The sequence below is a fragment of the Indicator indicator genome, chromosome 9, assembly GCF_027791375.1.
Source record: "Indicator indicator isolate 239-I01 chromosome 9, UM_Iind_1.1, whole genome shotgun sequence".
Classification (NCBI taxonomy): Eukaryota; Metazoa; Chordata; class Aves; order Piciformes; family Indicatoridae; genus Indicator; species Indicator indicator.
Genome location: NC_072018.1, coordinates 15,769,483 through 15,782,924, shown reverse-complemented (window position 1 = coordinate 15,782,924; position 13,442 = coordinate 15,769,483). Strand labels below are relative to the sequence as shown.

At 34.1% G+C, this 13,442-nt stretch overlaps 1 protein-coding gene across 1 annotated transcript in view; it reads left to right on the top strand.

The window, feature by feature from the left end:
• The window catches only part of CSMD1 (CUB and Sushi multiple domains 1), a 948,047-nt gene that overhangs the window by 757,085 nt on the left and 177,520 nt on the right, over positions 1 to 13,442 (top strand). The window contains exons 22-23 of the mRNA XM_054383599.1: positions 7,112 to 7,281; positions 10,135 to 10,291. Coding sequence (XP_054239574.1) covers positions 7,112 to 7,281; positions 10,135 to 10,291 — 327 coding nt within the window. The remainder of the gene's footprint in view (positions 1 to 7,111; positions 7,282 to 10,134; positions 10,292 to 13,442) is intronic.

Sequence of the window (13,442 nt, the reverse complement as noted above, 5' to 3'; positions counted from 1 at the left end):
TTAATCTGCCTTAAAGAAGCGAATATGGAGGGAAAAAAGAGGAAAGAGAGAGAGAAGAAAGGGAAGGCCCCTTCTTATACACCAACTGGGAAGAAGGAGAGAGTACCTAGACAAATATCTCTCCCATAAAAATAGTGGTGACAATGGTGATGATAGTAATGACAAAAAAAGCAAACCTCTTTCTGCTTTGTACCTAGTGCAGTTATATTTTTCATGCAGACATTCTTAGGTTCCCCACTGGTAACTTACAATGCTGTCAGCACTAATTGGACCATGTGTGGGTGCTGCAGACAAAATAGTAGGCAAGCTTTATGCACATGTATCATTGTGTAATATTTATTGTGTATTAAATAATTATTTGCTTGCTATGTCCTGGGTTCTATTTCAGTATGAAGTTACAGGCTACAAGCCACCAGACTTGGAGTGATGTGATTTTAGTGTAGTTACAGGCTAAAAGCTACAAGACAAATTGTGAGAAGTGTGGTAAGAACAGTATGATTTAAAAATCAATAGCAGACAAAAGACATTTTTTAGAAGAAACCCAGCATGACAGTGTTTCTGAATTTAGCAATGGCAGGTGAGAACCACTGCAGTACCAGAGTCAAGGTAGTGACACAGCAGCCTGGCAGAGCGTGGATGAAAGGTTACAGGCTCACAAGGGCTGGCCACAGAATTATAAACAAAGCTAGCATTACAAACATTAAGGCAGTGTACAGTAGAGGTGCTGTTGTACACCTTGACTTGATGCAACAGAAAGCTTCATCTTCTTGCACTTCATTTGAGTTTGCACATGAAGCTGTGCTTGACCCCAGTCAGGTATTGTGTCTGCCCTGCAGAAGTGATACACTCAGCTTTAGAGACCCTTGTAATCAATTACTATGGAGAAACCTTAAGTTTTTGTTATTATGCGAAGACAGAGTATATGATGTTTGTCTCAGCTTTATTCATGATCCCCTTTGCTCTTGATTTAATGTTGTGTGGTTGTCCTACTAGGTAAGGATATTGTTTAATAGCAACAGAACGAACTGTCACCTTCTCATATTTTATGAACTGCCGCATAGTTTTTAAAATAAAGCAAAGGTATTCTGCACTCAGCAGAGTACTTTGTGTCAAAGAAGTCTTTAAAATTGATGATATACTACTTGTATTTGATCTCTGCTTTGGAGATCTACTTAAAATGCTGTCAAACCTTTTAACAAGATGTATAGGTGAAAAAAGGCAAAATTTTCCATTAAACAAAGTTATCATTACATTTTTACATGAACTGTATTTCAAAGTATTTCAAGAATCCCTGACTTTTGTTTATTTTTATACAGTTTGTGTTCATATTCAGGAAGTTTTTGATGATCTTCAAAAGATCTGCCTTCTTTTATCCAATTTCAAGTGAGACAATGAAAAGCTACTTATGTAAATAGAATTTAAGTGATTTTATTAAGCAAAAGAACAAAGAATGGGGTCAAGTATCTGTTTCAGACAGATTGCTCTCACTGAAAGGGAATAAAGGAATAGTTTGATAAGGCAGCATTTTCTAGTCTTCTGCAGTCCTCAGCAAGGTTATAACAGGCAACTCAAACTAGTGAAAGTAAAGCATATAATTTCTCTTCTAAGTGGCAGACATGAGTGGTAAACGTTCCACTAGAGCAAATGTTTTGAGTTTTACGGTGCATACTTTTGATTTTATAATACATAAATAAACTATTGTAACTTTTAAAGGCACACAAGATTCAAAAGTTGTAGTAGAAAATTAGATTAATCTACTTTGATCTACTTTCCACCTTTGGAAAAGTAGAACCAGTAAAATATAGATTTTTTTTTTCTTTTGCAAGAAGATGAGTTTAAGGGACCATGGTTTTTGAATGGTGTGTTTTGGCAGATTTGAGAAGTGAAGAATCTAAATCAAAACCACATAAATAGCTTACATTTACAGAATAAATTTTGTTTAGTGCGTGCTAGTTGAAGAAACAAAAGCACAAACATCTGTAGCACCATGAGCACTTTAAAAATTTAAATTAGCTACATTAACTTATTGTGCGTTACAACAAAATTTTGCTGCATACATAAGGGTGTATTCTTAAGGAAGGTCTCTTTCACTGGCTGCATAAAAAACTTGGAAACTCTAAATCAATTTTATTTGGGTGTTGGGAAATCTTAGATTGCTACAGAAACAAAGGAAAAGTAGGAATGCAAAATTAGGAAGGGATCACTATTACATCATAATACATTTTTCAGTGCTACGTTTTTAATAGCAATTTTTAGACATTATATGCAGATTTTAAGTTCTGGAAATGTACCTACATTAATACTATTCTACTAGACTCAGCTCATCACAAAATCTAAGAACATTGTGAAATATATTCCTTTTCTTTAAAGACTGTTACAGCTTGTGATGGGATCACACTGATATGCAGCTGGGGGAGCTAATCCTGAAAATACTATCTATATAAGGCATGTTCAATGCCTATGTTATAGCATATTAGTTTACTTAAATTCACACTGATTTCTTTTCAAGACACAGTTGTGGATCAAATAATTAATACAGAGTATCAAAAATAATTACTTTAAGATCAGTAAAGATTATTTCTCATAGCAAGTTCTATACCTTTCAGTGTTTGTGTAATTTGAAGACTTGTAGATACTAATACAAATATAGCTGATTTCTATCAGAGGAAGTGTAGAGATGATTATATTCAGTGAATATGTATGAAAATACATATAATGAAAATACAAGTAGAAATGAGATTTACATTTCTTTTCTCATGAAAGAGAAATCTATTCTCTTTCATCTGTTTGGGGAGGCAGATCATTCTCCCAAGATGAGGGCAAGTCTGTGAAACTTGAAACCAAGAAGACAGTGAATTAAAGTAGTGGTGTGAAAAGTAAAGAAAGGTTTCTGTAGCTAAAGAGTAAAAGAAAGCTCTCTGTAGCGAGAATTAAAGAGCTCTTTCAGGATTACATGATAAGATTTGTCTGCTTAACTTGAGGTACTAAAATCCACAGTTATTCATAGAGCATGTGATAGATAAACTATGTTGCATGACATCTTTCAAGGATTATTGGCAGTTTTTTAGTTTTCAGTTACTGTAAGTGAATGAGCCGTATCCCTTCCTTATCCAAAACCTCATGGCTTGGTCATTCATCAAGAAGGTTAGAGATGTGGCTTCATTTCCTTGGTTTCTGTGAAGGAATTTTAAATTATAACTGATGTCTTTTAGCAGAATGATTTTGCCAGTGGGACTAAAAACTGTTGTTTCATTTTGCATAAAGCGTTGAAGGCAATGAAAGTGGCAGTCAACATGAATATAGTTCTCTAGTGTAGTAGTTTGGTGGTCGTATGGCAACAGAGAATGTTGATTGATGGGTTATTTCAGAATTTTATTTCCTAATTGCTTAAGGTATGTATTTCATGAAGAAATGTTCACTCTCTCCCATGTAGTGTCTTACCCGCTATGCTAAAGAAGTTAGCCAGCATTTACTCACTTTGTGTCTGATTTTCTAAAACCTTTATGTAAAACAGAAGTCATAGGAGATGTATAAAAAGCATCAGTATCGACCAGTGTAGATATTTTTAACAGAAAAATACATGACATTTCCTATACTGCTGAGTAAAACATTAGGGCCTTGAAGGGGAGAGATATCTTTAACTGCACAAGCTTTTCCTGCTGATTAGACCAGCATCAGTATTGCTGTTTGTGGCTGCTCCTCATGTGTAGGGAGCTCATCTATTTCTGGATTGTGGTGTGCAGGAACAGTCAGAAAAATATTCAGCTGAAAACCTTAGGGCATAAGGTCCTTTGTATATATGGATAATGATCACAAATAAAAGAGATTTCAGGTATTAAGTCAACAGATCTCCAAAATCTTTGCTGATCTGGAGAGAAAGCAATCTTTCTGTGGATGGGGCCAATGTTTCTCCGAAAAGAAAGCCTCCAGACCAAAAATCTGTAGAAGCCACTTAAACACAGCCTTAATTTGATATCCTAAAATTAGAAAAAAGTGGCAAGAAAACCTTAACATGAACTGTGACATGTTTTATGTGCTTTTTCTCTCAAGGGAGGGAAGTTAACAAAGGAGAGCTTACTTTCCTTAAGAAATCTCTTTCTGAGAGCTGATTTACATAGGATGAGCTAAGAAACTTGATCAAAGGACATGACCAACCCTTTGTCATAATAGAAAAGGGGATGATAGGGTCTGATGAAAGTGCATAGCTGTCAAATATCTGCGAGGTGTTTGAGAAAGGGCAATGTGCACTGAAAGGAGAATGTGGTTGTATAGAATGGGTTTGAGGTGTGTGAGTACCAATTTCAGTTTGAAGAATTTTGCTCTGTAAATTAATTTTAGCAAATAACTACTTTTTCATAGCAGAAAGCATATTTGCTTCTTGCAGAATGTAGTGTACTTTAGATGTGTAGTAATATTAGTTCTCGTTTTTTAACCCTCGTTATCTCTAATATTCTACATCAACACTTCTGTTCGCAGATTTAAATTACCATGGCTTTGAATTTTGGAACATAGACTTACCTGAACAGGAAATTTGGTCAGTTCTGTTTTAGGAACAACTCCTTGTACACTTTTTCTATTACTGTGTATATCTGAGTGTAGAATATTGTATGAATATTGCGTAAGAAAGAACTTTTGCTTCCAAACGTGCTGTGGGTTTTGGTTATTGCTGTTATTTGGTTTTGTTTTGTTTTGCTTTGTTTGTTTGTTTGTTTTCTCCTCTTCAGCATTTTACTTCTGTATTTTCCAATTGATTTTTGGGTTTGGTTTTTTTGATGGTTTTTTTTGTTTATGTGTTTTTAAGGAGGCAGATAGTCAGATGCCAATGCAGCCTAAGGGAATATAGATAGTTTTTGCATGGATCTTTACTTTGGCAATGTTTGCTTATGGAAGGCTTGTGTAGAGTACTGTGTAGAGTACTTGTGCAGAGTGTTGTTGTAAATACAAGACCTCAAGCAGTATGGATCTAAACATATCTGACTTTAATGTTAATCTTGCTTTGAATTACATTTTATAATCTTAATTAGCTCCAACTCTTCCTAAAAATCAAAGACAGAAATAGCTACATGTGAACACATACACATATATATGAATGTGTATATATGACCATATGTAATATGTATCACATATTTAACAGATTCTTTACCAAAGAAGTATCAAAATAAAAGTATAATTTATTTGTTAGTCTGCTACAGTACTTTGAAACATGTAGACAAAGTATCTTTAAGCCTGTTAGAAATACCTGATGCATCCCACACATCTGAACAAATGAAGAGTTCTGCTGTGTGTTGGTGGTTGGGGTTCTTATTCCCCCACACTCTTCTGACTATTAAACATAATGCAGATCAAAGCCCAGGTAAGCTAAGGAAGGGGAGAACATAAATCTCTGGCTTAAAACGAACTATAACTTACGTGCTAAATCAAAGATCCTGAGCCAGTTTATTGGAGATACACTTCTTCAGTTTGCCTAAGGGGATCCAAAATGTAGAGTAGAAATAAGATAGTGACTGACTAATTTTCCCCTTTCTTCTCCCCTTTCATCTTTCCTTCCCCTTTTCTCTCCATCAGTTCCTGCCTCCTTCTCCTTTTTATTTCCTTTTTTTCCTTAAATTTAATTGAAGGGAGGAATTATAAACCAGAAATTTCCATTGTTTCTAGGGTTTTAAATAGCAGTAAGCACTTACATTTGATGATGTCTGTCAAGGCCCTAGAAATGTAAATGTAAAATTTTTTAATTGTTTATTTATAAATACGAAACATACATTTCTCCATGAATATGTCTAAATTATTTTTTTCTGGTCTATCTTTACACTATATTTTCAAAATTATTCTTTATACTTGTTGAACTATACTGAGTTTTACCTAAAATTGCAAATCCCACACACTTCCAGAAATGAATATTTTGAAGGCTTATGAACTGTGAAAGTCTAACACTTTTAGAAAAAAAAAGTTCCTTTTTTTTTTAAACCTGTCACATCTTTGATAAAATATATCCGTTGGTTTACAATTATACATTATTTTATTACTATTTTAATGATTAGAACAGGTTTTTATTTAACACTTAATGAGTTCTGAATGATGTTTAGGTTGCAAGCTCTATTTAACATAGCATGTCTTTAGACTGAACAACAAGATACAGATAATCTCACCCACCTTAAAAAACCCAAACACATAGATTACTATTAGTATGTTAGCGTTACTTCAGGGGTTTGTAAGGTGGTTTTTAGATAATTTTTAATTATTTTTAATATTTATTTGAAAAGTACATCAAAATATTTTCTGTCTCTTTGGATATTTTCATTATGTACTGAAATTTCTATTGCATATTTGGAATAATTTTATTAGTCTTTATGGAGAAATCAAACTGAGCCCATGTGCTGGAACATACCACTCTTCCTACATTTCATTACCTTCTTTACTTGGGAGTAATGACAAAAATGTCTACTCCTGAAAGCTTCAGTAGGTTCTTACTGAATATGACTGCAAAAAAGATTTATCTGCTCTTTATCTGGAAAAGAAGGGAGCTGTGTGCTTAACCCTGATTGATGTCAGCAAATACTGGTTTGTTTTTTAGATTTTGAGGTTTATTTCTGGTAAGAAAAATAAATACATTGAGTGCTCTTGATTTATGGACAGATTCTTTTATCTCAATTTGTTCTCTGTTTTTTTCTTACAATCATTGGTAGAGCTGAACAGGAAAGTAAGTGAAGTTTATGTTAGGTTTATATGAAATGTTATCACCAAAAAAATAAAATCTTTTAAAAAATTATTTTTTTATGTAATTTAGCTAACCTGCATTGTGGATTAGTCTGATGGGAGGACCAGGTGGTAAATTGGAAGGAATTATGTAAAAGCACCTAAGTGCACATAATAAACATACTCAGTGAAATGCAAGAGATGGCACTGTTGGTAGGGTTTCTAGGAATTGGTCTTAACAGATGAAATCTGACAAACACAGTTTTCCTAGATAGCATGTTTGAGTTTTTATAGAGACTAAATGTTAGTGAAAATGTTAGTGCAAATAACCCATATTTTCTTGAAATGGATAATTCACTTTTCTTTTTCTTTTTTCCTCCTTTTTATTTTTTTTTTTTAATTTATCTGTTTTCTTTAGCTGAATGTGGAGCAACTGTCTCTGGAAATGAAGGAACATTGCTGTCTCCAAATTTTCCATCTAATTATGACAACAACCATGAATGTATCTACAAAATTGAAACAGAGGCTGGAAAGGGGATCCATCTTAGAGCCAGGAGCTTTCAGCTGCGTGAGGGAGATATTGTTAAGGTAAAAAGGAAAAACAAACAAACAAACGAAAGCTTACTACAATGCTCAGTATTCACATTGCATGAATGATTCTTTACACTAATTATTTTTATTTTCATTTCACTTTCTCACACAGAGTGAATAAATTGTATGTGAATAGCATCACTTTATATAGATTTAATTATGTATACTAAACTCAAAGATTAACTATAGGTGTCATTAAGAGTTCAATTATGTTTATAGAATTATTGCACTATTTACAGTGGACTAAAATCTAAAAAGAAAACCTTAAACGTGAATCTGGATCTTTTTGAACACTGAAATGTCTGTATTATGTTCTGTTCATAGTAATATTTATAAGTGTAGCATGGTGATTATTCAACAAAGGATACTTTGTTAGATACTTCTTTCATAGATCTGTAAGCACAATACTCCTGAGGATTCAAAGGAAGCAAAGGCAAAACTGTGATGATGTCTGTACTTCAAGGCTTATTCTCTGGTTCTGAGGCAGCTGGCTTAGCACAATTTCCATTTATGCAGTTAAACTCTCTTCCCCTATGGTTTCTTCATAAAATTAATTTGTGGAAATAAAGTCTATTTCCTTTTCATTCCCACGCCAGGATGTCCTTGTTCATGTTCCCATTGGGATCATCCCTTCATCTAGTCCCTAAATTTACCTAGACATTGTCTGGAATACCACCAAAAGGAAGAGGCCAAAATCTTGACTGAAACTGTGCTGGAAGCTGACAAGAGTGTATGACTGACCATGTTTGTGGTTGTGTCCTGGCTTTGTTTATATTAGTGGGTAAAGTATCCCTAGGATTCAGGCTTTGCAAACTTGTCCATGCAGCTTCTGTTTTCCTTAGTTGATCTATAGGATAGTCTTCTACACTGAAAGAAATCTCTCTAGTCCTTCCACTAATTTTGACTGCCTGAATAGCACTAAAAAGACACTTGGATTTAAAATCTGCTAAATGAAAGCAGAGAACTTTCCAGCAGTCTAGCATAGAAAGCCAGTATGAGGAATTTTTGTTTTCTAAAACGGTAGTTATCTTAGAAATATGAGTTACCTTGTTGAATTGTACCAATTGGTCCATCTAGCTCTGCATGTTTTCTCCGATAATACTTATAGGTGCCTTATTCATGTAAAATATGCAAGCTTGCCCACTTGTGGCTTGGATTTAGTCAGTAGCCAAATGCTTGGACAGCACCTCATTAGCCGATAGCAAAGCATATGTCCAGAATATGCCCATATTTGGAAGAAGCAGAAATACAGCACAAGCATCCCATAAGGTGGGCACATGCTCTTGATTACCCCAAATAAGATGGGTTGGGTTGTTTACCCTGGCTTGTTAATGCCTGGCCCTTTGTTTTCTCAGCTCTGGCCTTAGTATCCACTCCCACAGGGAGTGACCTATATAGTGCCAGTGCTGGAGGAAAGTATTCCACAAGGTTTTAATGGATAGATTTGGAGTGTATATAGGAGGATGCATATCAATGTCAAGAAGCTATACAGAAATTATCTCAAATCATCAAAGCAGCATTTTAAAAGCATTTTCCCCTGAGATGACTTTATGCCATAAAGATGTCTGCAATTAAGAGAAATTGCAGTGTTTATTTGTAAGTAGTTTATTTTTAGTGTCAGAATGAGTAACTGGAATTTAAGAAAATCTTCCCAATATTCCTTCTCCTTCGAATGTCCATTTTTACATTCCCACAGCAGATGCAGATACATTAGCACCTTTACTAGAGCATTTCACCTCATGATTAGTTGTACACTGTCCTTTTCTGTTGCCTGCATATTTTAATCCCAGCAGTAGAGCAAACACTTCCCTTTTAGTTCCTCACAAATGTTTAAGTTGAAATAGGGCATTCCTGAATTTATCCCAGTGCACCAAACAATGCAGTTACTTACCTCTGTCCCTGCTGATAGCTTCCACAGGTTGACTACACCAGTAATGGTAAACTCTCTAATCTTACAAAACTGTCTCTCAGAAACAGTCCCTGACCTATACAACTCCTAGCCTAATGGCTTCTCAGGAAAGATTTGTAGGGATGTAAGTAGATGTGCATCAAATATGCACCAAGAATATACTGGCAATAAATGCCCTATAAACAATCTTGTAGTAATAACTGGAGTCCTGCTCGGGCACTGTTTGCTTGCTTTGAAAATATAAGCCACCTTCAGCTATTTATATTCATCTAGGTTTACTGTTGGGCTGTTGGCATGAGTGGGAATATTGAGGCTGTGGTGCATAGGGCATTACAAATAATTTGCAAGGGTATTTCTGACATCAATAATACCATGTGCACGAGGAAGAGTCAAAACTAATGCTTTCAAGGAGAATATGTGCAAGTTATCATTTTTAAGACCTATCTTCCTTTGATAAAACCTATAGTAAAATAAAAAATGCTGCAGGTTCAGAGTTTGAAATAGAAGATGACGACTGACTTTAACAACTCAGTTCTATTGTTGATGTCTCCAGACAGAACAGTACAGAATGTGGTTTATCTGTTATGGCCTTACTTCAATGGTGATTTCAGAAATTATACTTCTGATAGCCTTCATGAGTAATTATTAAAAATAATCTCAGTTTATGAAACCTCAGCATATAGAGTCATATATCAACAATAATTTAAGATGCGTGCACAAAACTGAAACAGAAAAAAAGACAACAAAACACCTTAAAGGTGACAGAATATTTTAAATTCCAATATACTGCATAACCAATAATATGTACCTCAGAAAATGGAGGTATTTTTTTGAGAAGCTATTGACAATATATAGCTAACTTCGGTAGTATTGTGTAAACTAAAGTTTTTCAAATATTTAATTTGATGTCCAGTTTCATACTATTATTTTGTTTCTACAAGGTGTATGATGGAAAAGACAGTTCTTCACGTTCTCTGGGATCCTTCACCAAAAATGACATGATGGGAGTTATCCTTAACAGCACTTCTAACCATTTGTGGATAGAGTTTAATACCAATGGATCTGATACTGACCAAGGATTTCAGCTCACTTACACAAGTAAGTAACTTACAAATATGGTCTGATTTTGTGAGGAAATGTGTATTTCTCAGCTGCATTGATTTCTTATGGAATGGTGAAGATAATTTCCTAGAATGTACTGTGGTTAGCAGACTGAATTTTAATTGCCTTCGTGGCTGGATAGGGGTTAGTAATTTAAGAATGTGACTAAAAGCAAAATTGTAACCCCTTAAATATAGAAAGCATTACTATTTTGAAGATGTAGCAGTTGGGCTTCAAAAAGAGTGAATTCTAATATATGTGGGTTGAATATATTGCTGTTATACTGTAGTAGAACACTTATGCAATGGTAGATTTTTAAAATGCAACATTTAATCCCTGCAGTCTATTTACCTTTTTTTTTTTTTTTTTAAAGAATACAGATGAGAATAAAAAGAGTACAATGTGTGTGCACACTTAATGCACACTGACTGTTTATCAGGATCAGGGGTTAGTATACTAGAAGGAAACTTGAGTGAACAAGTTCTGGTGAAGAGTGCACTTGTCCCAGATCTTGCATGTAATTAATTAAATTAGTTGGCAAAACAGTGCATTGTCTGAGGGCACTACATCACCATCACTGGAGGTCTTTAAGAAAAGATTGGATGTGGCACTTGTGGAATGGTTTAGTTGATGTCGTGGTGTTAGGTCATAGGATGGACTTGATGATTTCAGAGGTCTTTTCCAGCCTCAATAATTCTGTGATTTTGTGATTCTGTTTATGGATAACCAGTTTGTTTCCAATGCACATAAACAGATACTTTGTCCAAGTTTCAAGGAATCTCCAAGTACCCTTTGCCTTCAATTTACTGCCTTTTACCTCAGCTTCTATGAGCTCTTTTTGACTCCTGCAGAGCACTACATCATACTGTGACACAGAAGGCGAATCACAGCTCTTTTTAGTACATCTGCTGCTTTCCCTTTATACTGGAGCCAGCTGTGGAATAAGCAGAAATTATTTGCTGTGGCTGGTAAATCTAAAATCTGATCATCCTACTTTTAATGTTGGGTTTTTTTCCTTACAGAACCATAAAGGAAAGGAAATTTTCTCTGCATAAGTTAAATCTATCAAAGTGATATTTTGTTTTTGTTTTTTTTTAATCACAATAGTATATATTATTTTATTTTGTGTTTCAGAATGCAAAAAGAACCACTAGGCAATCTACATTGATTTGCCTATAGACACTGTAAACTTTTTCCTTTGGAAAAGGAAACATAACATTTGTGTCAAAAATAATCATATTTTAATGCTCCTGATTTCAAGGGGCTTGAATTACTTCCTTTCAAACCCTATTTAGAAATATCATTTTATTTGAAGATGGAATTTTGTTTGATTTCTGCATTCAATAGATTGATTTTGTTACAATTCAGTTCACAATTCTAATAAGATTTACTCTCTCATATCAGATTTTTCTATATAAGTTAACATATGATAATTTGTGTTATGGAATCTTTTTTTCCTGGATGTTTTGAATTTCTCTGTTTTCTATTCTTCCAAGTATTTTCACATTTTCTAAAGTATACAGACAGAATTTGACAGTCTTCTAACTGTAATCTTAACAATTCTGTGTACAGAGGCACTTCCTATGTCTTCATAACATTTCTCTTCTTTTTGTTCCCAAATATTTAATATATCATATGTGACTAGTTGACAGCAGTTGAAAAGCTTATCTGCAGTGACTTCTTCTGTCTGCTGTTACAAGACAATCTCCATTCTTAAATGCAGTCTAATTCCTTACTTTTCAACATTCATTTTTTGAAATGGTGACCATCTAACCATTTAGTGATTTCCTAACTACAGTGATTTCCATCAACTGTAACAAGAAAACTTACTCTATGTTATTTCCAAACATTTCAGTGTGGGACTTTTCACCATTTATAAGCTGATACAAGCAGAAGATGCATTCTTTTGGAATGGTTTGAAAATTGCCTGCAGTGCTGCTTCCCATTCTTTTGCTGAAAGAGTCCAATCTCAACGATATTTTAAAGATTAGACATACCAGAAATGTATACTCATTATTTGATAACATTGTTCTTTCCAGTGCAATTCCAATGCAGTTACTAAACAAATTTTGCACTTGGCAAGTACATCAAGCAGAAAATTACAGTTATCTGTTTGGATTAATCAAGCTGCAGTTTACAGCTGGAATTAACTTCTGTGAAAGATTACTCTGCAGTTTACATATTCTCTTTTCCAACTGACTATAATGCCAGATACTTTAAAATTACTGAAACAAGAAAAAACTTAAAAGTCTGTTTAAATGGGGCCTCACTGAATGAAGTAGTCACTGAATGAAAATATGTTGGAGTGAATGAAATTGAATAATAAATATTGTAAAACTGTTAGAAACAGCTAGGAGAACTGATGGTGTAATAACTCTAGTGGTAAATCAGTTATGCCTATTCCCTATCTAGTTACTGAGTTCTTACTGCCTACATGGGATACACCAACTGCCTTTAATTGCTGGTCATTGTAGTACTTTTCTTCCCTTTAATGATACTGAAATTAAGATTAGTGTGACTTTGAAACTTGAATTTTAGAATGATTACAATGTGTTATTAAAAAGACTGAGTTAAAAGACTAGCTTAAAACTTCAGTTCTACACAACTACCTTTCCGTATTTTCTGGCATTCTGAATTTTGTGGATGATATTGAATTTACGAATACAAGAGAAGAAAAAAATCATGATCCATGAGAAAAGAAATGTGGATATTTCCATCCTCAAAATCTAGTTACTGACATAATAAAGCCGAATTCTATGACCTCAGAATCTGAGTAGCTTGTATAAATTTTAGAAATCAGAAAATAAGCAGATATTAAAAGGAAATATATAAAGGATTCAGGTTGTAATGAAATCTGCCATACAGGAAATTGCTTCAGGGTAAGAACAATAATGAATGGAAACTAGAAATTATAGTAATTTTATTCTTTCATCTGTAACTACAAGACAGTTTCAAGAACATTTATTTTGCACAATAGTAGAGAGAATTTTTTACTGGTAAGGATTGTGGAAAAACACCTGTACTCTCCTTTTTCTGTTTTGAGAAACTTAAAAATATTTTGACTGAAGACTAGAGTTATAGCGATTTTATTTAAGGAAAGTGCTTCAGAAAAATTGAGAAAATAACATTCTCTTATTATTTTAGCTTG